General features: G+C 59.7%; 1 protein-coding gene across 3 annotated transcripts in view; it reads right to left on the bottom strand.

Moving 5' to 3' along the window:
- Positions 1–527: 527 nt before the first annotated feature.
- FLNA (filamin A) overlaps positions 528–24,315 on the bottom strand; it is a 28,384-nt gene continuing 4,596 nt past the window's right edge. The window contains exons 3-48 of one of the 3 annotated variants that reach the window (XM_036304069.1): positions 21,888–22,136; positions 21,674–21,771; positions 21,407–21,554; positions 20,819–20,937; positions 20,191–20,268; positions 19,940–20,102; positions 19,636–19,836; positions 18,966–19,103; positions 18,757–18,880; positions 18,517–18,653; positions 18,240–18,433; positions 17,969–18,082; positions 17,741–17,884; positions 16,686–16,809; positions 16,443–16,603; positions 16,268–16,358; positions 16,013–16,182; positions 15,447–15,564; positions 15,087–15,349; positions 14,059–14,656; positions 13,791–13,964; positions 13,547–13,709; positions 13,310–13,470; positions 13,047–13,217; positions 12,300–12,423; positions 12,057–12,213; positions 11,070–11,259; positions 10,892–10,915; positions 8,092–8,339; positions 7,878–7,973; positions 7,598–7,700; positions 7,371–7,511; positions 7,133–7,261; positions 6,774–6,947; positions 6,062–6,223; positions 5,767–5,970; positions 5,538–5,690; positions 5,315–5,437; positions 4,932–5,198; positions 4,664–4,801; positions 4,367–4,482; positions 3,694–3,826; positions 2,506–2,682; positions 2,142–2,360; positions 1,854–2,057; positions 528–1,037 (exon numbers count right to left, since the gene is read on the bottom strand). In XM_036304069.1, coding sequence (XP_036159962.1) covers positions 850–1,037; positions 1,854–2,057; positions 2,142–2,360; positions 2,506–2,682; positions 3,694–3,826; positions 4,367–4,482; positions 4,664–4,801; positions 4,932–5,198; positions 5,315–5,437; positions 5,538–5,690; positions 5,767–5,970; positions 6,062–6,223; positions 6,774–6,947; positions 7,133–7,261; positions 7,371–7,511; positions 7,598–7,700; positions 7,878–7,973; positions 8,092–8,339; positions 10,892–10,915; positions 11,070–11,259; positions 12,057–12,213; positions 12,300–12,423; positions 13,047–13,217; positions 13,310–13,470; positions 13,547–13,709; positions 13,791–13,964; positions 14,059–14,656; positions 15,087–15,349; positions 15,447–15,564; positions 16,013–16,182; positions 16,268–16,358; positions 16,443–16,603; positions 16,686–16,809; positions 17,741–17,884; positions 17,969–18,082; positions 18,240–18,433; positions 18,517–18,653; positions 18,757–18,880; positions 18,966–19,103; positions 19,636–19,836; positions 19,940–20,102; positions 20,191–20,268; positions 20,819–20,937; positions 21,407–21,554; positions 21,674–21,771; positions 21,888–22,136 — 7,571 coding nt within the window. In that variant the 3' untranslated portion in view covers positions 528–849. Of the gene's footprint in view, positions 1,038–1,853; positions 2,058–2,141; positions 2,361–2,505; positions 2,683–3,693; positions 3,827–4,366; positions 4,483–4,663; positions 4,802–4,931; positions 5,199–5,314; positions 5,438–5,537; positions 5,691–5,766; positions 5,971–6,061; positions 6,224–6,773; positions 6,948–7,132; positions 7,262–7,370; positions 7,512–7,597; positions 7,701–7,877; positions 7,974–8,091; positions 8,340–10,891; positions 10,916–11,069; positions 11,260–12,056; positions 12,214–12,299; positions 12,424–13,046; positions 13,218–13,309; positions 13,471–13,546; positions 13,710–13,790; positions 13,965–14,058; positions 14,657–15,077; positions 15,350–15,446; positions 15,565–16,012; positions 16,183–16,267; positions 16,359–16,442; positions 16,604–16,685; positions 16,810–17,740; positions 17,885–17,968; positions 18,083–18,239; positions 18,434–18,516; positions 18,654–18,756; positions 18,881–18,965; positions 19,104–19,635; positions 19,837–19,939; positions 20,103–20,190; positions 20,269–20,818; positions 20,938–21,406; positions 21,555–21,673; positions 21,772–21,887; positions 22,137–24,315 lie in introns of all 3 variants that reach the window. The other 2 variants (XM_036304068.1, XM_036304070.1) reach the window with 2 other exon arrangements.

The raw sequence follows: 24,315 nt of genomic DNA on the forward strand, positions 1-24,315 counted from the left end.
GGAGGGAGGGCAGGACAGACAAGGACACCTGGGGTCGGGTGGGAGTGGACAAACTGTGCATCTCACAGCAGTTCCTCCAATATTTCCATCTGCCTGCTGAGGGGCCTTGAGAGACCCGTTGGGGCAGAGGACCTTGCAACAGTCCCTTACCCCAGGGGTGGTGGCGCATGTAAGGTGTCTAGGAGATGGCCAGGGTCTGCTGTGATTTCAAGCCTGGCTACCTGGTCCTTCCACCCAGCACTTTGCATCCTGCTGCCTGGCCACAGCCCAGCCTTTCCCCAGGAAATCGCCTACTCCTGGTGTGGACTGGGGCAAGTTTCCCAGGCCGTGTTCTGGGGGTGCTACATCCCCCTTGCCCTGCATTGATCTGAATCCGGAGAGGCAGAGGCGGCCAGTGCAGATGGGGCCTCCTGGAGTTAGGGGGTGGGGTCAGCAGGTAGGGCCAGGCCTGGAGATCAGCAGCCTGTGGCCGAGGCCCATGTGCCAGCCACCCTGTTGGCATCCTTGCAAGAAATCGAGAGCCAGTCTCAGGAGAATGAAAGCTGAGCTTTATTCTTCTTGGCTAGGGAAGGGAACTAGCAGGTGGTCGTGCACAGGCCCCCACCCATCACCCCTCCCAGAACCAAAGAAGACAGGTGGAGCCATCAACGGTTCCCGCTGCTTGCCTCTCTCCTTTGCCCAAGTGGAGGCAGGTGAGTGCAGGGCAGGGGTGGCTGCAGTGACAGGGCGGCCAGGGCTGGCCAGGGCTCCGGGGCTGAGGAGAGGAGGGGGGGCTGCTTGGAGGGGGGTTAGGGGTGGGCACGGGGACACTTCTGGTCCTGGGAGTCGCCACTGGCACAGGCACAGTGCTCAGGGCACCAGGACTCGGTAGGGGCTGCCTGGGATGTGCTCATCGCCCCACTTGACAACCAGCGTGTACTCCCCCTTGTCCTTGAGCAGGTAGGACACGCTGTAGAGCCGGCTGCCCACGTGCTTCACCAGGATCTCCTCACAGGGCGTCCGGGGGCCGTGCACCCCCACTAGCAGCATGTTGTTGCCTGGAAGGGGGAGAGGGGAGAGGGCCTCAGTCCCAGGTGCCAAGCCCCCTATTTTCAGTTGTAACTATGCTGACTCCCCCTCCCCCTCCTTCTGTCCCCCTCACCTGTTCTAATATGACAACCCTTTCTTTTTAAAAAATTATTTATTGATGAGGGAGGGGGAGAGAGAGAGAGAGAGAGAGAGAGAGAGAGAGAGAGAGAGAGAGAGAGAGAAAAGAGAGAAACATGGATTTATTGTTCCACTTAATTATGCATTCATTGGTTAATTTTTGTATGTGCCCTGACTGGGGATCGAACCCGCAACCTTGGTGTATGGGGATGATGCTCTAACCAGCTGACCTACCCAGCCAGGGCAGAGCGAACCGCCCTTGCGAACAGCCCTTTCTTTTCTATTTTTTTTTTTTTTACTTCTTTTAACATACATTTTTATTGATTTCAGAGAGGGAGGGAGAAGGAGAGAGAGATAGAAACATCAATGATGAGAGAGAAAGATGGATCGGCTGCCTCCTGCACACCCCACACTGGGGATCGAGCCCACAACCCAGGCATGTCCCCTGACTGGGAATCGAACCCTGACCTCCTGGTTCATGGGTTGACACACCCACTGAGCCACACTGGCTAGGCTGACACCCCTTTCTAAAGACCTGCCAGCACCCCTGCCCCCCAGCCAGGCCAGCATAGGAAACTCCAGCTCCTTCAAGGTACTTAAGGCAGAGGGCAGGGAGGCCAAAATAGGAAGTGGCTCTAGAAGAGACGGCCACACCCTCAAAGGCATCCCCACCCCTTCAACCCCCTTCCTGTGTTCCGGGCACCCACCTGCTTTGCTGCAGTCCACGGTGAAGCTGCTCTTCTGGCCCACGTAGGCCTTGCTCAGCCCCAGGCCCTTGGCCAGCACCTTGCTGGCATCAGTGGGACCTGGGCCTGGGGTGCCGTGTTGGGGGACACTGGCTGTCTTGGTCAGGGAGTCTACAAATACTGATGATGTCTCATGGAGGCTGTGGTTGCTGACGAGACGGGGGCCTGTGGGGCAGAGCAGGTGGGGCTGAGAGGTAGCTGAGGGCTAGGCACTGAGGTGGGCGCCAGCAGTCTGCTGCAGAGGCTCACCTGTGACTTTGGCCTTGAAGGGGCTGCCCCCGATGTGGTAGGGGCCACCATATTTGATGGAGATGAGGTAGCTGCCAGGTACCATGGGGGTGTAGGTGACGCGGTAGCCCTCGGGGCACTCCTGGCAATCCATCTTCACCTTGGAGGGCCCGTCGATGGTGACCGAGAGGGCACCGGCTCCCGCATTGCTTGTGTTCACGATAAACTCAGCTGGGCTCCCTGGGGACACAGGAGGTCAGGCAGAGCTGGTCTGACTCATCCCACCCCAGCCCCCCACTGCCCACCCAGCAGCATAGCTTTGTCATTCTTGTGTGCCTCCTGTTGTCACTGGGATCTTAGATGGGGGCCCTAGCAGCTGACCTACCTGTGACGCCACCTTCCAGGCCAGCTCCGTAGGCAGACACCAGCCCCGGGTCCCCTCCATGCCCAGGCTCCCCAACTCGGATCTTGAAGGGGCTTCCAGGGATGTGGGTGCCATTGAACTTGACATCAATCAGGTAGACACCATTCTCCCGTGGGATAAAACGCACGGCGTACTTATCTGAGGAGCAGAGGGGCATGCTGTGGACCCGGGTCCCTTCCCACAGACAGAGCAAGTGACATCTGTGAGGCGCGACCCTTGCCCGCCAGCCTGAGCCCAGCAGGTCCATGCAGCTCACGCAGCTTCTTCCATGGACCATGCCGGGCACCCACACCCCACAGCACAGACCTAAAACCTGAGGGGTGAAGCTGTAGATGCCCAAGCAGCCTATCGGGGCTCACTGGGACTGAAATCTTTTACAAGCAAAACACGCACCTCACTGCCTCTTTAGAAAAGTTACCATGGCCCTAGCCGGTTTGGCTCAGTGGATGGAGCGTCAAGCCCGTGGACTGAAGGGTCCTGGCTTTGATTCCAGTCAAGGGCATGTACCTCGGTTGCAGGCTCAACCCTGGCCCAGTCAGGGTGCATGTGGGAGGCAACCAATCGATGTGTCTCTCCCTCTCCCTTCCACTCTCTTGAAAAATCAATGGAAAAATATCCTCAGGTGAGGATTAACAACAAAAAGAAAGGTTACCACAAATGCCAAGCTCCCTGCATGTTAACTGGAGCTCAGAGGCAGCAAGGAACTTGCTCGAGGCCACACAGCTGGGAAGGGGCAGGACTACACTGTGATACTAGCGAAACTCTACCCGGCAGCAATGCACACCCTCTCACCCTCGCCCATCCCTGGGTTGCCCAGGCCTGTCTATAGGTGCCATGCCCTGGCTAAAGGGCCATGAGTCTCTTGGCTGCACTTGCGGCCTCTCCTTCAGGAGACTGCATCGGGCCCTGCAGAAGGCCGTCTTCTTTCTAGCAGTCGTGGCTGCTGAGCTAGATGCCCAGGGGTGTGGGTCACGAGTAGTGGCAGGGTCGCCTGGCTGAGGGGGCCCGTGTGTGGGCCCATCTTGGCTGCTCACAGAATCTGTACCTCCTTTCGTACTCTCAGCCTGCTTCCAGCCGGCTGGGCAGGCCCACTCCTCCCAGCGGGGCCTGGGCAGGTGGCGGGGTGGCTGGGTAGGGACAGGGCCTCACCTTGGTCGATCTCTGTGACATAACACTCCTCCAGGGCTCCCGAGGGGCTGTGCACCTTGGCATCGATCGCCCCCTTGGCCCCGTTCAGGCTGACTGCAAAAGAGGCTGGCTGGTTGACCTTTAACCCTGACTCCTGGAAGCACAGCAGAGGTGGTTAGATCGGGTGGTCAGGACGAGGGAGGGCAGGGCTCCAGAAGCAGGAGGCCCACAGGGTTGCACTTACCCATCTGGCGTCCAACTTGGTTTAAAGAGGGAGAGCCATTGATTCTCCAGGGGCAGCAAGCTACAGGCACACGCCCCAGCCCCCACCCCCAGGCGCATGCGCTCCACAATCACACTCCCCGGGGCAGGGTAAAGGGAGGGTGGCCCTACCCGCTGGGCAGCACTCAGCCCCTACAGGCTGTCCCTCTTTAAACCTCAGCCCTGGTGCTCAAGGGGCACAGGCTTCTGTTCAAAGCCTTTAGACTTGAGACACGAGAAAAACTCCACGTGGTGGGCAGGGATGTGTCCTGCCAACCCAAAGCGTGGGCTGCACCCGGCCAGAGCAGAGGCCCGGCGCCCCGAGCGGGGCTGGGTGGGTCACTCGACACAAGGCCGAGGCCTGCTCCGTGCACTGGCTCTGGTCTGGCCGGGCCCAGGAGCCCCAGGCGGGCGGTTTCTCTCAGTGCCTCACCTGAAGACTAGAAACAGTAAGGCGGCGGGCGTCGCCAGACGGAGAAGCCACAGGCACCACGAAGGGGCTGTCGGGGATGTGCTCCTCATTGAACTTCACGGAGACCTCGTAGTCACCTGTGCAGGGAGAGACGCAGATAATGCATCTTGGCCGCGTTCTCACCTCCTGCCTCCCACAGTCGAGTGGCCCTGGGTCAAGGTGGAGAGGGGAGCCGAGCAGGACTGTCTGCATAGACCCACCAACACCCACACTGAGGCATCGCCAACCCTCACCCCGGCCCGGCCCGGCCCTCAGTACCTGGCTCCTGGACTACATAGGCCACACCGCAGGAGCCATCCTTGCGGTCCTCGAAGGAGATCTCGGCCTTGCTGGGGCCTTCGACAGCAATGGCCAGGCCCCCAGCGCCAGCTTCCCTGGTCCAAATGCTGAATTCAGCTGTGGCAAAGCAGTGTGTCCGGTGAGTGGAGCGCATGTGCACCTCTCCCGAGGCTGCAACTCCTGACCTCAGCCCCTCCACCCCCCGCCCTGCCCAGGAGAGCAAGGAGCTGGCAGGAAGCAGGCCTACCTGGCACTCCAGCCTCGGCCCTCTCGAGGCCAGGGCCTCCGGCGCGGACCTTGTGGGCTCCCCCTTCCCCTAGGGGCCCCACGGTGAACTGGAAGGGGCTCCCAGGCACGTGCTGGCCCTTGTACTTGACGCTGACCGTGTGCATGCCCATCTCGGCAGGCACAAAGCGGATGCAGTACGTGTGGTTTTCCCCTTCCACAATCTCAGCTTCATGGGTCTTGCCTGACGGGCTGGTCACCTGGGCTGTCATGTCCTGGATGCTAATTTCTGCAGGTGGGGGACAGCCTCGTGAGCAGGAGCTCCAGGCCCCAGACTTCTGCTTGGAGTTACCAGGCCTCCCTAGTCCCCGCCCCCCTCCCCCCCCTGCTCCTTATAGCTCCTACCGGGGATCTTTAGGCTGAGGTCACAATGACTGCCAACATTGGCCACTGAAGGGGCCCGTCGCCTGCGTGTGATGCTCTCTTTTACTCGGCCTTCGCCTGTCACCTTCACAGAGAAGGGGCTGCCTGCAGGAGGGAAGCACAGCCCACACCCCATACAGGTTACATCCTGGCCCTGGGGTGCGATCAGGAGGGTTAGGGAGAAGTGCGCGTGCGTGGCACTCACCAGGCACGTGCTGGTCAGCAAACTTAATGTTGATGATGTAGTTTCCGGGCTCCGTGGGGCAGTAGGTGACCCTGCACGTGCCATCCTCCAGGTCCTCTGTGTTGATGTCCACTTTGCTGGGGCCCTCGATGGACAGGCTGAGCCCGCCGTAGCCTGCAGAAGGGACACCCCTGAGCCAGAGAGCCAAGCACAGTGGATTCACCCTGGCGGGCAGACCACCATCGCTTACCAGCATCACGGGTGTCAATGATAAACTCCGCGGGCTCAAAGGTGTGGCCTTCATGGAGGCCCTGGCCCGAGACGCGCACACGGCTGGCATCCCCAATTTCCGACTGGCTGATCATCACTGGGATGGGGCTGCTGGCCACGTGCTGGCCACCCTTTTTCACATGCACTAGGTGCTCCCCTGTCTCCTTGGGCACGAAGGAGATCCCTGGGCACAGAGCGGGCTGTCAGCCAGGGAAAGGCATGCCCCCACCCCAACCTCCCTCCTTTCCAGAAGGCCCTGCCCCTCAGCCTCTTACCCACATGGCCATTGCGCAGCCGCTTCAGCAGACAGGGCTCCTCGCGGCCCGAGGGAGGCACCACTGTGGCCGTCAACAGGCTGAGGTCCGTCTCGGAGATGTTGATAGGGATATCCGCAGCGGAGCCCACCTTCAGGTGGGACATGCGCATGGAGTCATCACCTGGCAGAGGACAGTCATTGAGTGTCCAGAAGCAGAGACGGCACCCACCCTGCCACCTGCCTTTCTTTAAAACAACAAAACTATTTAAAAAAATATTTCTTATTGATTTCAGAGAGGAAGGGAGGGGGAGAGAGATAGAGACATCAATGATGAGAGAGAATCATTGATCAGCTGCCTCCTGCAAGACCCCCACTGGGGATCGAGCCAGCAACCCGGGCATGTGACCTTGACCAGAATCGAACCCGGGATCTTTCAGTCTGCAGGCTGATGCTCTATCTACTGAGCCAAACCGGCTAAGGTCTAAAATATACTTTTATCGACTTCAGAAAGACAGGGAGAGGGAGAGAGAGAGAAACATCAATGATGAGAGAGAATCACCGATCAGTTGCTTCTTGCACGCCCCACACTGCAGATGGAGCCCACAACCCAGGCATATGCCCTGATCGGGAATCGAACCATGACCTTCTGGTTCATAGGTCGAGGCTCAACCACTGAACCACGCCAGTCAGGCCACCTGCCTCCTCCTGTCACTCTCCCTGCTAGCACCCACCTGTGACCCTGGCGGTGAAGGGGCTGCCTGGGATGTGCTGCTCATTGTACTTGACGAGGATGCTGTAGTCGCCGGGTAGCACAGGCAGGTAGGACACACTACACGTCCCATCCTGATTGTCGGTGCAGCTGATTTCTGCTTTGGATGGTCCCTCGATGGCCAGGGACAAGCCCCCTGTAGAGAATCATGGGTGAGGGTAGGAACTATACCCAGGACAAGATGAGGGAGAGCCCCAACAGGCAAGCAGAGGCTGGGGGACAGGGCAGGGGACCCCACTCGGGAATGTCTCTCCTGCGCCCAGCTCTCCACAGGCTGAGGACAACCATGGCACAGGAAGGTCAAAACTGGCTGCCACTCACCCTCTCCTGCGTCCTTGGTATTGACTGTGAAGACAGCAGGCTTGTTCACTACTCCGTGGGTGAGGCCTGGCCCGTAGGCGGTGACGTGGCCACAGTTGACGTAATCCACGTAGAACTGCAGGGGGCTTCCTGAGGCAGGAAGAGGGGCCATGTGTAATGGGGACCTTGTGTTGGCCCCCAGGTCCTCCTGCTGCCCCAGGCCTCTGTGAGGTGGGGGTGGCATTCTGTGAGGGCGCACCTGGGATGTGCATGTTGTCATAGCGGATGTCCATCTCGTGTAGACCAGCTTCGCTGGGGGCGTAGCGCACCGTCACTGTGCCGTCCTTGTTGTCGGTGATTGCCGGCTGTGCCACTTTGCCAGAGGGCATCCGTACCTCCCCTGCAGGGCAATGTGACAGGGTCAGGGCAGCCCCTTGGCACACCCTGGCCTCTGCGGCTCCCAAGCTCCTTCCTGCTCCCACTCACCTGTGATCTCGCCCTTCTTGATGGTGAAGGGGATGACAAGGTCGAAGGGCCTCAGGCTGGTCACATCCAGCCCATTGACGCCCACCATGGGTCTCTCCGGGGCCTGCAGTGGAGACAGAGGGCCCAAGTGAGGGGCTGTAGGAGTCGAGGGAGTCCCAAGCAGGAAGATTTGGGATCCCTCCTCACATGTGCCAGAATGGGCCTCATGGGACACCCAGCTGGCCAGCCCCCCAATGTCCCCTAGAGCTAGGCGAGCTGGAGGAGGCGGACCAGGCCATACCCAGGTCTGCTGGGCGCCCGGAGCGTAGGTGTATGGTGGGGCCAGCTGCTGAGGTCTCAATGGAGGCTGCGCGGTGGGCTGGTCCCCAGCCAAAGCCTGCAGAGCAAACACAAGAGCTGGAGACTCTGAAATCACAGAGAAATCCTTTGGCGGGGGGTGGGGGGCATTTCAGGATGGGTCCCACCCAGACCCTTCACCCCTGGCCCTTTCTGACCGTCACTTGGAAGGGGCTGTTGGGCACGTGCTCGCCGCCAAAGCGCACACAGATGACGTATTTGCCCGGCTGCGGGGCTGTGTAGAAGATGTCAAAGGTGCCATCCTCATTCTCTACCACATCCACATCCACCTCGGAGCCGTCGGGTGTGCACACAGTGCAGGTAACCTTGCCTTTGCCTGCAGCCTTGGTGTCCACAGTGATCACCGTTTCCTCCCCAATCTGGATGGTGGGGCCGATGCCAGCACCTAGTGGGGCAAGGCGGGTCCCCAGAGGGGGGCCAGTGCATGAGCGTGGCGTTCAGGCTGCTCCTATCCACTGCCTGCCGCCCGCCCAGGCCTTTTATTGCCACCACCAAGCACAGCCAGGCCTCCCGCCCCTGACCCCCGAGCTTGGAAGGTGAGTAGTTTCTCAGAAGGCAGGAAAGGTTCCCTCGAGCCACCTCAGGCCAGGGAGCCCTGTCTTGGGGGCAGCCCCCATGTGGGAAAGGCCCGACGGGTGGCACCCAGGTGTTGGGGAGGAAGGGCGGGCCTGGAGGCCCGTGAGGCCGCTGCTGCCGTTGGGGCACAAGCGTTTGCTGCCACCTCCCCTGCCAACTCAGCCTCAGCTGGTGCCATGGACCGCGCTGAGCAATGCCAGTGCTCCGGTTGGGCGCACAGCTGCCTTTGCCCCGTGGCCTGGCCCCGGCCCCGGCCCCCAGTGCTGTGTGTGCACGCAGTGAGGCGGGGTCCTGCTGCAGTGTGGGGGGATGTGACATTCGCCTCCCGCCCCCACCCAGGCCTGAAGGGGAAATGAGAGTTTCCTGACAACTGAGAATGCTCGCTCAACCGAAGGCTCGAGGTGAGGGGTGGCTGGGCACAGCCCAGAGCAGGCAGGGAGCTGGGAGCAGGGAAGCAGGGAGCAGCGGGGTTAGCGCCCTAGCAGCACAGCGCACAGGCAGCGGCAGCACCCGGAGGGAGGGGGACAGGAGGCCCAAGCCACAGCCACCGCCTCTAGGTTGCAAGGGCAGAGCAGCTGAGCAGCCTCCAGGGCCCCAGAGTGCCTGAGGAAAGGGGAGGGACAGTGACGTTACGACCTGCGCTTAGCCGTGGAGGCTCAGGGGGTGGTGGGGCTGTGAGGCCTCAAAGTAACAGGCAGGCTGGCCCTGGCCAGGGAAGCCCCCAGGAGCATGGAACCTGCTCCAGGGCTGCGTCCAAGGGGTTCCCCAGCCAGCCTGCCACTGAGCTCCCCTGTGGTCAAGGGCTCAGGCTGCCCTAGGCTCTCTGCTGGCCTTCCGCAGCTCTCCCGAGGTCCAGGCCTGGCCACTTGCTGCCCACTCTGCCCTGGAAGGCCTCACCTCACACCCATCCAACACCCATTCTCCCCAACTGAGAACTGAACCCACCATCTAGCTCGTGGTTTGGGCCCCAACCTCAGTTACCCTCGAATCCCCACTTTCCCCACCCAGCCCATCAGCCAGTCTTGGCTGCTCCATCTTCAAAGTACACCTCCCAACTTGGCACCCCCCTCAAGCCCCATGGCCACAAGCCTAGCCCAAGCCACCCTTCTGGCTGATCTAAAAGTAACTTCAGCCCGGCCGGTGTGGCTCAGTGGTTGAGCGTAAACCTATGCACCAGGAGGTGACGGTTTGATTCCTGGTAAGGACACATGCCCAGGTTGCGGGCTCGATCCCCAGTAGGGACCATGGAGGAGGCAACCGATCAATGATTCTCTCTCATCATAGATGTTTCTATCTCTCCCTCTCCCTTCCTCTCTGAAATCTATAATAAAAATAAATTTTTAAAATATAAATAAATAAAAATAAAAGTAACTTCAGCTCCCCAATTGGGCTCACTATCTCTGTTTTGCACACAGTGGCCAGGTAAACCGAGGCCACGCCCTCAACCAAGGCTTGACCCTGCCTCTGGTCCCCAAGGCCTTGTCCCCCTGCCCTACATGCCTATCATCTCAGATCCCAGGGCCTGCTATATTCGGCAGATGAGCCCTTGCTGCAAAGCCCAAGCCACCCTAACTTGTGCTGGCTGCCTCGCCCAAGCTCCAGGCCTGCAGCCCTCAGAGCCTCCTAAGTAGCAATCGCCTCTTATTGGTGTCCTTGCCTAGGGCTGGCTCTCCCCTGCCACACCTGGTTGGGGACCCTCTGAATAACGTCACTGCTGGGGGGACAGGGGTAGGAAAGGAGGCGGGGAGGGCGGATAGGCCACTGAGTGCACTTTGGGGCTCTGAGGCTGGGCCAGGCCCCGCCATGCTGGCCGCCCAAGCAGTCAACGCTGGTGCTACTGCACTACCAGCGAGCCCCACCCGCTCATGCAGGCTGCGCCTCCCCCGGCCCGGGACGCGAGGCCCCTGGGAGGTGGGGATGAGGGTCTGTGGATCTGGCCAGGGCTGGGGACTCTCGCCTGTCGGGGGAGACCCCTTGTCCCCTTAGCCCATGCAGGAGCCCTTGACATGGAAGGAGGGAGCAAGAAGGAAGCGCCTGCTGCCCGCCTCCTGGGCTTTCCTGGGGTGCCAAGATCCCCAGACCCCAGAGCCCCAGTGGGGTGCCTCTCAGGATGCACCTCACCCCAAAGCTCTCAGCTGCAACCCAACTTCTCAGATGGGGAAACAGAGGCCCAGAGAGGGGACGGGCCAGAGCGCTCATGCTCAGCTCCAGAGGCCTCCCTGGGCCCTAACCCTCCGGCCCCCCCCTCTGTCCCTGCCAAGAGCTGCAGCTGGAACTGTCCTGGGAATCAGCACGGAAGAGGAAAGGAAGCTGCCCTCTGGGCAGGAGGGGCATTGGGAGTGGCCCCGGCAAGCAGCTTACCTAGCCCGTGACCTCCGATTGACACTGAGGTGAGAGGGCAGAGAGCAAGGAGAAAGGTCAGGTGAGTCACTCAGGGGGCGGCCCCCACTCCCACACGCTGCCCCAAGCAGCGAGCCCTTGCACACAGGCACACCCAAGCCCCGTGCTGAGCGCCGTGGCCGATGGCGGGCGGGCTCACCTGTGACCGTGCACTTGCTGGCATCCCCGGTGGGGACGGCGCGAACACGGTACGGGGAGAAGGGGATCTCATCACCGCCATACTTGATAAGGATAGTGTAGCGGCCCGTCACATCTGGCACATAGGCCACCGTGTACGTGCCATCGTGGTTGTCTTGGATATGCGTCTTCTTGGGCTTGCCTTCAGGGTCCTGTGTGGCAAAGCACAGGGGATGGAGGTGGTTTCTAAAATATATATTTTTATTGATTTCAGAGAGAGGAGGGGAGAGGGAGAGAGACAGAAACATCAATGATGAGAGAGAATCATGGATCGGTTGCCTCCTGCACGCCCCACACTGGGGATCAAGCTTGCAACCCGGGCATGTGCGCCAACCAAGAATAGAACCATGACCTCCTGGTTCATAGATTGATGCTCAACCACTGAGCCATACCAGCCGGGCTCAGGTTCTCTTAAAGGAGCCAGCGTCAAGTCTGCTGCTGCAGGAACAGCGTCCAAGTCACTCAGCCGCCATGGCCCAAAATAGCTGCCTGCATCCAGAATTGTCCTTTACTTCCCCACTGGCAAGGGCCAGAAGAGAGGTTCCCAAATGCCCAAAGCTCCTGCCCCCCATGACAACAGGCAGGGCCAGGGTCCTTGGCACCCATTCTGCTTTATCCCCATGAGTACCCCTCGGCTCCCATCCTCCACCCCGGGGCCTGCCCAGCACTAATGTCACAAGTGGGCAAGTTGAGGAACTAAGGGCTTTGGTAACGTGCTCAAAGTGAGGCATGAGCTAGTGTACGGGTGGGGAAGCCTGTGCTTGTCACCATCTTCCTACACACAGGAGACCTGCCCTGGCTGGCATCACTCCCTGGGGAGACCTCAAGTGCCCCAGCTGCATGCTCTATTCTGCACACGGCTCCAGCCTGGGCTCCCCACCTTCCCTGGCCTTCCCTGTGCCCGGAGTGGCACCCAGCAGGGCCAGGAGCTGCCCAGGACGCTACTCACCGTGATCTGGACAGCCAGCAGGCCTTCCCCTGCGTCCTTCGCATCAATGGTGAACTCCACAGGCAGGCTGGCGGGCACACCGGTGGTGTTGAGCCCAGGGCCGCTGGCTTTCACCTTGCTGGCGTCGTGTGTAGGCAGCACCTTGACCTTGAAGGGGCTGTTTGTTGGGCCAGGGGTGAGTGGTTAGGAAGGCTCTTGATGCCCAGCCTGCCACCCCCAGCCTGGCAGGGAGCTGCCTCTTACCTGCGGGGCACTTCCTCTTCCCCGTACATCACGGAGATGCTGTAGGGCCCCTCGCGGCTGGGCACGTAGTTAACTGTCTGGGTGCCATCAGCGTTGTCTACCACATCCACTGGCTCTACCAGGCCTGGCCCCAGTCCCAAAGACAGAGCCTCAGCCAGTCTCCTGAGCCCTCAGCCCCATCACCCGGGATGTCAGGGGCTCAGCTATGCACCCAAGCCCCCACTCCAGGCCTACACCTCATTTTGCCCTCACCTGCCCATCCCAGGAATGGCCCTGCGCCCTGTGACACCAGAAACTACTCTGGGTGCCAGCTTGGACCCTGGCCCTTGGTCCCTGCTGCCACATCTGTTCAGTGTCTATTCTACCTCCATCTGGTCCCATCACCCAAGGCTCCTCATTCAACAGCTGGTGCACCTGCTCCAGCCTCTTGGGCAAGGCCTCTGCTCTCTTCCCCCCACCCCTCAAAGAGGATCATGCCCTCCCAACCTCTTGCTCTTTTTAAAAATATATTTTTTTATAGATTTCAGAGCAGAAGGGAGATGGAGAGAGAGACAGAAACATCCATGATGAGAGAGAATCATTAATCAGCTGCCTCCTGCACGCCCCACACTGGGGATTGAGCCCACACCCGAGCATGTGCCCTGACAAGGAATCGAACTGTGACCTCCTGGTTCATGGGTCGGCACTCAACCACTGAGCCACACTGGCTGGACCCAACCTACTGCTCTTAAGCGTGTGGACACTCACCTTTGGGTCCCTGCACTTTGACCTGTAGTGGGGCCACACCAGCCTTGCTCGTGTCCACCTGGAAGGACTGAGGCAGATTGGCACGGACCATCCCTGGGCTCAGGCCAGGTCCAGAGCACTTGACCTTGGTTGCGTCTGTCACATCATGCACAGGGACCTTGAAAGGACTGCCTGGGTGGGGGGCAGAAGGACAGATTGTGTGTGAGACAGGGTGGAGGGCAACGGGTGGTTCCAGCTCAGTCCTAGCCGACCTGCCTCCTCACCTGGCACTTGGTGGCCGCCATAGGTGACATTAAGGCTGTAGGTGCCAGCCTCATAGGGGATGTACTCAACCGAGCAGCTGCCATCTTTGTTATCCATGCAGGACATCTTGGCCTCAGAGGGGCCCTCTACAGCCAGGCCCAGGCCCCCTGTGCCAGCTCCCCTAGTCCAGACAGACAGCCAGTTAGTCCTGGAGTTTCAAGGCCCATCACGCCCCTGCCTCCTGGGCACTTCCTCACCTCGTCTCCACGGTGAACTTGTTGGGCTTGTTGGTGGTGCCACTTTGGATGCCTGGCCCGTGGACGCGCACTCGGGAAGGGTCGCAGCCCTCGGTCACGGGCACCTGGAAGGGGCTGCTGGGCACAGGGCTGCCATCGTAGGTCACGTCCACAGAGTGAAGTCCTGGAGGATGGCAGGCTGGGTGAGGAGGAGCCCGGGCCACCCCACGCATGCCTCACAGCCCCGGGGAGCCCTGGCACATACCCTCCTCATAAGGTGTGTACTCCACTTTGTACGTGCCGTCACCACAGTCCTGCACGTAGGTCTCGGTCAGGTTGCCTGAGGGGTTAGCCACGCGGGCCTTGACATGCGGCCCTCCAGTTTTCGTCAGAGCCCGGGCATCCACGCTGAACTCAGTGGTGGCCTCTCGGAAGACGCCTGTAAGGGGGCAATGAGGAGTAGGCATGGGCTCCGGGGGCTCTGGGGACCCTAGATGCCCCCAGTCCCCTTGTCTCGCAGTGTGGCCTCTCACCTTGGCCGTCGATGCCAGGCCCGTAGCACTGGACACCGGAAGTGTCTACCGCGGGCTCCACCTGCAGCTTGCTGGGGAAGTTGGGCACAGGCTGGCCACCGTATTTGATGGTGACGGTGTAGGAGCCAGGGCAAAGAGGGATGTAGGTGATGGTGTGTGTGCCGTCACCGTGGTCTTGTATGTGCACCTCGGCAGGCAACCCGGCCTCGGAGCGGATCTCGATGGTCAGCTCTGCACTGCCTGCGCTTGAGCAGTCCACATGGAACTGGCCTGCCTCCCCAGCCGTGGCACGCTCCAGCCCAGGGCCGGAGCACTTGACCTTGGATGCGTCAAAACAGGGCACCACATGCGCCTTGAATGGGGAGCCGGGGATGTGAGTGTCGGCGAAGAGGATGTTGATGTTGTAGTCTCCGGGCTCGGTGGGCACATAGGACACGGAGCATGTGCCATCCCCATTGTCCAGGCACTCGAGCTGCGCCTCGCAGGGGCCCTCCACGGTCAGGCCCAAGCCGCCAGTGCCGGCGCCCTTGGTGTCGATGGTGAAGCGGGCAGGGGAGCCTGCACTGCCGCCCTGCAGCCCTGGCCCAAACGCCTTCACCTGAGGAGAGATGGGCAGGTCAAGAGCTGAAACCACACCACCTCCCTGACCCTTGACCCCTGGCCCCCACTTCAATCTATTTTTAAATTTAATTTATAAAATATATATATATATATATTTTTATTTCAGAGAGGAAGAGAGAGGGAGAAACATCAATGATGAGAGAGAATCATTGATTGGCTGCTTCCTGCACGCCCCACACTGGGGATCGAGCCCACAACCCAGGCACATGTCCCGACTGGGAACTGAACCTGGGACCCTTTAGTCCACAGGCCAACGCTCTATCCATTGAGTCAAACCAGTGAGGACAATCTACTTCCTCTTGTTCTGGCTTCCCTCCCCTACGAGACAGGGGCATAAGCAGGCCTCAGCCTGATAAAGGGTAAGGGCGTGTCTGGAAAAGACAGGGTGGCCCCCATACCTCAGTTACCTTACTAGGCTTTGTGGGAGGCACGGCTTCCATAGGAAAGGGGCTGCCAGGCACAGGCACACCGTCGTAAGTCACCTCAACCTCGTAGGACCCCTCCTCGCGGGGCACAAAGCGCACGACACTGTTGTCAGCCCCTAGGCCGGGCTCCACCTTGCAGGGCACTGATGCGCCGGACGGGCCCACGATCTTGGATGCCACTTTGCCTTGGCCACCAGCACCCTTTGACTTGACTGTGAACTCCTGGTCTTTGCCAACGTCCACCTCTATTGAGATGACAGAAGAAGGGAAAGAACTGTGACACTGAGCCCGGGCAGCTCCTGGGCCATCTCGGTCACCACGACAAGGGCTCCAACTACTTACTCTCTCCCAGGCCGGACACCTTGATCTTGCTGAGGTCCAAGCTTGGAGACACCCCCACGGAGAAGGGGCTCTTAGGAATAGGATCCCCTCCGTAAGTGACATTGACGCCCACTGGGCCCTGGGAGGGGTACAGAAGGGTAGAGTCATAGGTCATGACCCTGGTTTCCTGGCCTGCAGCTTCCCGTTAGGAATTGGGGGCTGGTCAGAGAGACACTGGCTGTCCTCTTATGTTTATTGATTTCAGAGAGGAAGGGAGAGGGAGAGATAGAAACATCAATGATGAGAGAATCATTGATCGGCTGCCTCCTGCATGCCCCACACTGGGGATTGAGCCCACAACCTGGGCATGTGCCCTGACCAGGAATCAAACCATGACTTCCTGGTTCATAGGTCAACCAACTGGCTCTCCTCTTCCGCCCCTGGCCTTCATGCCCACTGTCTCCCAGGTGGGAAATGGCAGTGAGTGGGAAGCCTCCTGGAGCAACCCACCCAGCCCACCGTTCAAGGAGGACCATGGGCATGATGGGTGTAGAAGAGGTGCAGGCTGCAGAGGTTAAGGGCGCTACCTGCTGTACAGGAGTGTACTTGACCGTGTAGGTATTATCGTGGTGGTCGATGATGTCCACATCACGCACTGCATCCCCCTTGGCCGTTCCTGAGAACTGGACATCCAGTTTGCCCTTGCCAGCAGCTTTGGCATTGACCGTGAAGTGGGTGGGTTTGCCAAGCTCAACACCTGAGGAGACACGGCAGCCATTAGGGGCACGTTGCCTCAATCCCCCTTGAGGTCCCTGATCTCTCCAGAGGGTGGTCATCCTCACCTGTGCGGCTGAGGCCAGGTCCTTCTGCCTTCACCTTGCTGGCATCATGGGAGGGTTCCACCTTGACCCGGATGGGGCTGGTAGGTGTAGCCTGCAATGGTGGGAGGAGCGGACTAAGAGGAGAACAGCACCCCAATGCTCAGCAGTGTTGGGGGCGGGAAGCAGCAACACCCACCTGGTCAGCAAAGAGGACCATGATGGTGTAGCTGCCAGCCCCACGTGGTGTGTACTTGACCGTGAAGGTGTCATTGTCATTGCGAATGATGTCAAAATCGATGTCGGCCTCAGCCGGGCCCACCACACCAGGGGCACACTTGATGCCAATGCTGACATCGCCTGCAGCAGGGGAGGGAGTGGAGGCTGGGACCTCATGCGGATGCCTCACCCACATGTCCACCCACCTGAAGCAGAGCCTTACCCTGGCCGGCCTCCGTGCAGTCCACGGTGAAGTAGGTGGGCTCATGAGCCTTGAGTCCTGTCTTGGCCACTCCTGGGCCGTACACCTTGACCTTGTTTGGGTGGCTGCCGGCTCCCACGTTCACCTGCACAGGACAAGGTAAGGGCAAGGGTATTACCAGCCTTCATCCACTGCTGGCTGTTACGCAAAATGGTGCAACCACCTTGGGAAGTGGTCTTGTGGTGCCTTAAGTGATTAACCATAAAAAGACCTTATGACACTGTAATCCCGCTCTTATGCCTCTATCTACCCAGAGAAATGAGATCACTCGTCTGCATACTTGTACCCAAATGTTCATAGTGGCACTACTCACAACAGCCAAAAGGGAGAACATAACAAAGGCCCATCAACAAATAACTGGATAAATACAATGTGGTCTAATCCATACAATGGACTATCATTCAGCCATGAAAAGGCAGGAAGTACCAATTCATGCTGCAAGTAGAACCACAATTGAAACATTATGTTGAGTGAAAGCATTCAGACACAAAAGGCTGCTAGACATTACATGGTTCCATTGATAGCAAATGTCTAGAACAGGCAGAAAGCAGAATAGTGGTTGCTCAGGGTTGGGGGAGGGGGATTTCTGGGGGGTAGAGGAGCGTTTGTTTGCGATGATGAAAACTATCTAGTCTTGCCTGGCCGGTGTGGCTCAGAGGTTGAGCATTGGTCACAGTTGGATCCCTGGTCAGGGCACATGCCTGGGATGTGGGCTCAATCCCCAGTAGGGGGTGTACAGGAAGCAGCCAATCAATGATTCTGTCATCATTGATGTTTCAATCTCTCCCTCTCCCTTCTCTGAAATCAGTTAAAAAAACACAAAACCCTACCTAGTCTTTAATTGTGTTATCCATTGCACAACTCTGAATGGACTCAAGACTACCAAGCTATACACTTGGAATGGATGAGCTGTCTGGGATTCACGTTTGATCTAAGAGCTATAGATAAACACGGGACAGGTGCCCTAGGAAGATGTGATGAAGGGCTATCGAAGGCCTGTGGGAGGGCCAGCTCACCCGGAAGGGGCTGTTAGGGATGCTGACACCTCCCCAGGACACCATGGCTGTGTGCTTCACGGGCTTCCTGGGCACGTAGGAACAGCTGTATGTGCCGTTGCCATTGTCCTTGACTGATGCCTCCACGGGGCAGCCCTCGTTGTCCTGGAAAGTACGTGGCCAACTGGTCAGTACTCAGATCTGGGCAGCTGCCCACCCCCACCTCTGTGCCATGGGTGGGCACCCCACCTGCACTTGAACCCGGAGAGGGGCCTTCCCGCCGAGCTTAGCATCCACCGTGAACTCCGCTGGCTTGTTGACGGCCACGCCCGTCTTCTCCAATCCAGGGCCACGCGCCTTCACCTGATGGGAAGCCACCCAGATCTCAGGGGACCAAATGCAGGCCACCAAGGAAATAGGGTGGCAGGGAAAACACCGCTGGAACACCAATCACTCAGCCCAGCCCCCAAGTGGAGGCAAAAGAGGGCCAAGACCCGGGCCAGTGGAACATGCGCATTACCCTGTCTGGGTGGAAGTCCTGCGGTGCCTCCCGGATGTCAGCCATGAAGGGGCTGAGGCGGATGTCCTCGCTGTTGCACAGCACGTGTACAGCATACTCGCCAGCTTCCTGGGGCCAGTAGCGCACATCACAGGAGCCATCGCCCTTGTCATCACATTCAATCTTGGCCTGCGATGGGCCCTCCACGGAGAAGCCTGTCAACAAGCCACCAACTCTATCAGTGCCCTGGAGCCTGGCAGGGAGCCCCCGGCTGCCCACACTGTAGCCTCCAACTCACCGAGGGTGCCTACGTCATCCCCGATGGCCTCCACCACGAAGTCCGCTGACTTGCCAACGACACCACCCTCCAGGCCGGGCCCCCAGGCCCGCACCTTCTGATTGCCACACTCCGTGCCCACCTTCACCTCGAAGGGACTGTAGAGAAAGAGCCACACAGGGGTATGTGCTGAGGGGCACCGCCCTGAGCAGGGTGGGGGGTTACACTGCATTGGTTCTGAGCACTGGGTTGGGGCCTCACCTGCGCCCGATGTTCTGGCCGCCCCACGTGATGGTGACGGTGTATGTGCCAGGCACCGTGGGGTAATACTCGAAGCCGTAAACACCATCCCCCAGGTCCTTCTGTTTTACACGCTCCTCACCCTCTGCCAGAGACAAAGGAGGGCCTCAGGCCTGCCCAGCAGCACCCCTGGGGCGGCCACTGCCCACCTCAGCTGCAGGCTGACTTACTTGGACCCTTCACGATGACCTTGAGCTCCCCACTGCCTGCGCCCTTCGTGTACACCTTGAAGTCAGCAGTCTCCTTCACCCGCACGCCTTTGGGCTGGAGGCCCCGGCCAACAGCACGGCAGGCACTCGGGTTACAAGCTGTGGGCAGAGGGCTCATGAAGCCTCGGGGTGACCCCTCCCTTGCTTCCTCCCACAGGGCTGGGCCATCAGGATGAGGGTGGGGACCCTCACAATTGACCCCAGGAGATAGGGAGGGACATGCCAGGAAGAAATGAAAGGGACCCCGACCCCAGGACCTGTGGCCCAGACCAGGATGTGATGGCCTCCTCCCACCTGCTCCACACCAGCTCCCCGGCCCCACCCAGCCCGCCCCTCCCAAAGCAAGACAGATCCAAGTACCGTTGACCCTGTGGGCAGAGCAGAGAGCAGCAGGATTCTAGACAGCTCGAGCAAGTTCTTCCGAAGGTGAAAGCGTGAAGAGAAAGAGAGATGGAAAGGGCGAGAGGAACAGGAAGAAGGGCCCCAGCGGGGGAGGAAAGAGAGCTCACCCCAACAGTGGAAGCAGAGACCCCGGGTGCCAGGGTGGGGAGGGCTGGAGTGGGACCCTCCAACCGACCATCCCATGGGAGGCCCCAGCAATGGGGGACGTAGGTGGCCGGGACCAGCCTACCTTGGCCAATAGTAACAGTGTAGGGGCTTCGAGGGATAGGCACGCCAGCGAAGGTGACGTGCACAGTGTGGACACCCTCCATGGTGGGCTGGTAGCTGCAGCGATAGGTGCTGTCGCCCCTGGCCTCCAGCTGAGGCTCCACAGTGCCCTTCTGTCCGGTAGGGTCCTGGATCGTGACCTCTACATCCCCTGAGCCAGCTCCTGCCACAAAGTACCAGCTTAGCTCCCAGAGCCTCCAGGCTGCGCCCGGACCCCAGCAACACTCCGCCACCCCAGAACCGCCTGCTCAGCAGCCTCCTCTCACCTGCTGTGAAGATCTCAAAGTAGGTGGTCTTGTTGGCGATGTTGCCGCTGGGCTCCAGGCCGGGGCCCTGAGCAGTCACCTTGCTGGCGTCGCCCTGGGACTTGTCCACATACACCTCAAAGGGGCTCTTGGCGATATGCTGGCCAGCAAAGAGCACGGTGACCTGTTTCCAGGAGGGGCAGGCTGTGAGAGGGTCGGGGCCCCACAGCCACTGTCCCCGCCACCAGCCTCCCCACAGGCTGAGGGCTCACCTTGTGAGTCCCCGTCACCTCGGGGACATACCAGACAGAGAAGGTACGGTTCTTGTCGTTATTGGCAGTCACTTTGGCCTGTGGTAACAAGGAGCCCATGAGCCTTTGCTAAGACCAGCCCCTTTATTTTTTTAAATATACTTTTATTGATTCCAGAGAGAGGAAAGGACAGGGAGAGATAGAAACATCAGTGATGAGAGAGAATCATTGGTTGGCTGTCTCCTGCACGCCCCACACTGGGGACCAAGCCCGCAACCTGAGCATGTGCCCTGACCGGGAATAGAACCATGATCTCCTGGTTCATAGGTCAATGCTCAACCAGTGAGCCACAAGCCCATTATTTATTTATTAATTATATATTTTATTGATTTTTTACAGAGAGGAAGGGAGGAGAGGGATAGAGAGTTAGAAACATCGATGAGAGAGAAACATCGATCAGCTGCCTCCTGCACACTCCCCACTGGGGATGTGCCCATAACTAAGGTACATGCCCTTGACCGGAATTGAACCCAGGACCCTTCAGTCCTCAGGCCGACACTCTATCCACTGGGCCAAACCGGTCAGGGCAAGAGCAGCCCCTTTAAGTGGAGGCACTGCAGTGCCCCACCCAGCCTGAAGGTGGCCCTACCTCCTCTTGGTGTCCAGCTGGGTCCTCCACGTACACCAGCACCTCTCCCTGGCCGGCACTTCTGGTCTCCACAGTAAACTCTGCCCGCTTCTTCACCATATTGCCTGTGGGCTCGATGCCTGCCAAGGGAGGAGAAAGGCATGGCTGGGTGCTAGGGCCGTGCACGGCCTTCCCCCTCCCCCATCATCCTTCAGTAGCATCTCCTTCCGCAGCTCAGCCCCCTCCCCGCCGTCCCAGTGGAACACTCAGAACTGGCTGAGTCAGTTCAGCGTGAACGCCGGTGCATGGAGCCTGGCCTTGGGCCCCAGCTGTACCTTCACTGTGAGACAGGCCTGGGCCTGTTTTCTGGAACTCTCACTTGAATTTGCCTGGGCCCTTGCTCCTGCGTGATGCCCTGGCCGGGTTTGGTCTCCACTTACAGGAAAGTGGCTGGGTGCTCCCTCCTTGAACAGGTCCCACCTTGGGTTGACGGCTAGTCGCAAGTGGCCAGTTTGGACCAGCTCTGACTCATGCCTGTCTGACTCTCAGGGGGCGTTTGAGAACCTAGCCGCCATGTCCCTGAACATCCCCAGGCCCCGTCTCCCTCACCTGGCCCATAGGCTCGGGCTTTCTTTGGGTTCAGTTTGGGTCTCAGGGGAGCCCCTGGCTTCAGCTTGGCCTTGGGGAACTGGGACAGGTAGGTCATGACGGAGTGTTCGTCCACATTGGGGTCCACGATCTCCTCGGGGGTGATCACCTGTCACAGTCAAAAGACAAGAACCATTTGGCCTCCAGGCCTTGGGTTCCAGGGATAGGACCCCACTCCCCCTGGGACTTGGCCCCTGGACAGCCCTGGATGTCCAGGCAGAGTTGTACCTGAGGGATGCCCAGCCAGTCATCGGCCTGCTGCATGGCTTCCCGCGCATTGTTCACAGGCTTGCTGGCGTCCCAGGAATCCCAGTCAGGACACAGGCCTGCAGAACAAGGATGACTGAGTCTGGGGTCCGCCAGACTCCCCTGCAGGCCGTATCCACTGTCTTACTCACAGCCCCAGCTCTAGCCCCGCGCCTCCCACTCCCACACTCCTTACCCGGGGCGCAGCTATCAACAAGGGCGCCTAGGGCTCTGCCACTCTGCCAGTCCCGACTGAAGTTGGTGATGGGCAGCTGCGGCAGCTTGTTCTGGATCCAGCCCAGGAGCCTCTGCTTGGGCGTTTGCTTCTTAGCTTCTTCATCCTCCTCCTCATCCCACATGGGCATGGAGATGGAGTAGTGCAGAATCAGGGTCCAGATGAGGCCCAAGATCAGCTTCAGGTTCCCATCCACGATGGCCTTGCTGTCTGCGAGGGAAAAGAGTGACGGTGTTGGACAGCAGGGGCCCCACCCAAGTGCCCCTGTGCACGTGTGCACACACGGGCTTGCGAGTGGGGAGGGTGCACACACAGGGTGTCAGGTGGCTCCCAGGCAGTGGAGAGCATGGCAGCACAGGGAACCCCATGTGGGGGAGAAGCCCCCGGAGGGGGTGTAGGTGGTTTCAGAGGGAAGAAAACTTTTGGGGGGAAATGAGTGGAGTTAGGGGGTGTTGCGGGAAGCCCTGGGGGACAAGAGGAAGGACTGACGACAGCAGCAGGCTGCAGACAGGGCCAGGGGAGGGGCCCTGGAGTGAGCAGGATGAGTGCTCTGTAGCAACGCAAGCAGGGGCCCATCACTCATCTCCACGGGTTTCCAGGCAACAAGCAGTAGGAACAGCGCAGCCCTAGTGGGCCTGGATGCCAGGGCCCCTGACCAGGGCTGAGGAAGGGGAAGAGGAAGGCTGGTGGGTGGGGCAGTTGGGAAATACAACTGCTTCCCCAAGGTGGGTGGCAGGAGGCAAGGGAAGTAGAGGTGTTGGGCAAGGCCTGAGTTTGGCAAGGCCCCCCTCTTGGGGTGGAGGGTGCAAGCCCCACCCTGCACTTCCTTAGTGTCCCCCACCCCCCGCAGGACCAAGCTGGGAGTCAGGCAAGGTCATGGCACAGGGGAGGGGTCGGGAGCCCAATGGCAATGGGCCATGACTCACTGGGGCCCAGCAGGAGGATGAGCAGGGCACATTCTGGGGGCCCCCTCACCCAGCCCGAGGAGGAGGGCAGAGCCACTGAGGCTGGGTTGGACGCCCAGGGCCCAGCTTGAGAACTGGGGTAGCAGAGGCCATGGGTGGGGTCCTTGATCCCGCTGCCTCAGCAGAGCCCAACCGGCTGCTGCCTGTCCTCCTTGCCACCTAACGGGCTGCTGGGCTGTGGGCGGGCGGCCACCAAGCTAACCACAGGGGAAGTGGTTAGGGCGGGCACCCTGCACCCTGTCACCATGGGAACCCCTCTGGGCTGTGGGACCCACCCAAGGCCCTTGTGGGTCTTGGCTTCAAGGGGTGAGGGGCTGGGAGTGGGGCCCAGAGAAAGGCCAAGCTTTCTAAGAGCTCATCTTTGAAATCCCTGCTGTCTCCAACCTACCCAACCCCCAATCAAGAGAAAATACTTGTCTAGTGAGTCAACTTGGGGGTGGGGAGAAGGGAATGGATGCTACCAAAGGGTGATCAATGGCGGGTGGCCTCTGAGTCTAGTAGGCAGCACCCTGAGGACCAGCTGAGCCGCTCAGAGCAGAGTGGCCTCTCTGTCCCCAGACTGAGATTGGTCAGAGTCCTGCACCACTGGCTTGCACTGTCTCCAAATGGTGGGAAAGTGGAGAGGGGGCTTCAGGCTAGTGGTGACTGGAAGGGTCAGAGAAGACCAAATGCACAGGACCAGCCAGGGCTTCCCACAAGGCCCCCATCCCCAGAGTCCTGGGTCCAGCAGAAGAGCCCTAATGAGGCCTGAGGCCCACTGTGACCCAGGAGGGGACACACAAGGCCAAGCTTATCAGCCCTGGTGGGTCAGGCTGGGCCCGCCCCCTGGTCCATAGGAGGCAGGCCTAGGCCCTCCCCATCCCCCTCAGAAAAGAGAGAGGGAAGGGCCGGGCTTCATTGGGAGACTGCCTGGTTGGATGGCCCCGCCCCCTCCCACCCCCTTTCCCCAGCCCCTGGGCCAGCCTGCCCCCTCCCTCCCCTAATCACTGCTGCTTTCCAACATTTTTTTGCCTTATATGGCAAAGCTCTGGGAACTAGGCCTGCTCCAGCCAGCTCAAAAGAGAAGGGAGGAGGAGACCCCCCCTCAGACAGCTGGGGTGTGGCCCGCCTCCCCACATCCGGTTGCCCCCCCACCCAAGGCTCAGAGATGACTCAGCTTGGCTAGACACAGACTGGGACTGGGGGGTGGGCCTGAGCCTCCAAAGGCATTCCAAAGAAAGAGGTGAGGCCCTGGAGACCAACCCTCTGAGTGGTTGGAGGCACCTGAATCTTGGTCTCCCACTTTCTCAGGCTCAGCATGGATCGAATCGGGGCAAGGGGGCCAACTGAAAGACCCCTTTCAATTCTGAAAAAAGTTCATGGCCTTTCTTCTTTCTATTGTACAATGCCCCCAAGCCACCAGTTCTGCTGCCTGTCCCGGAGTG

Source organism: Myotis myotis, unplaced genomic scaffold, assembly GCF_014108235.1.
Source record: "Myotis myotis isolate mMyoMyo1 unplaced genomic scaffold, mMyoMyo1.p scaffold_m19_p_4, whole genome shotgun sequence".
Taxonomy (NCBI): Eukaryota; Metazoa; Chordata; class Mammalia; order Chiroptera; family Vespertilionidae; genus Myotis; species Myotis myotis.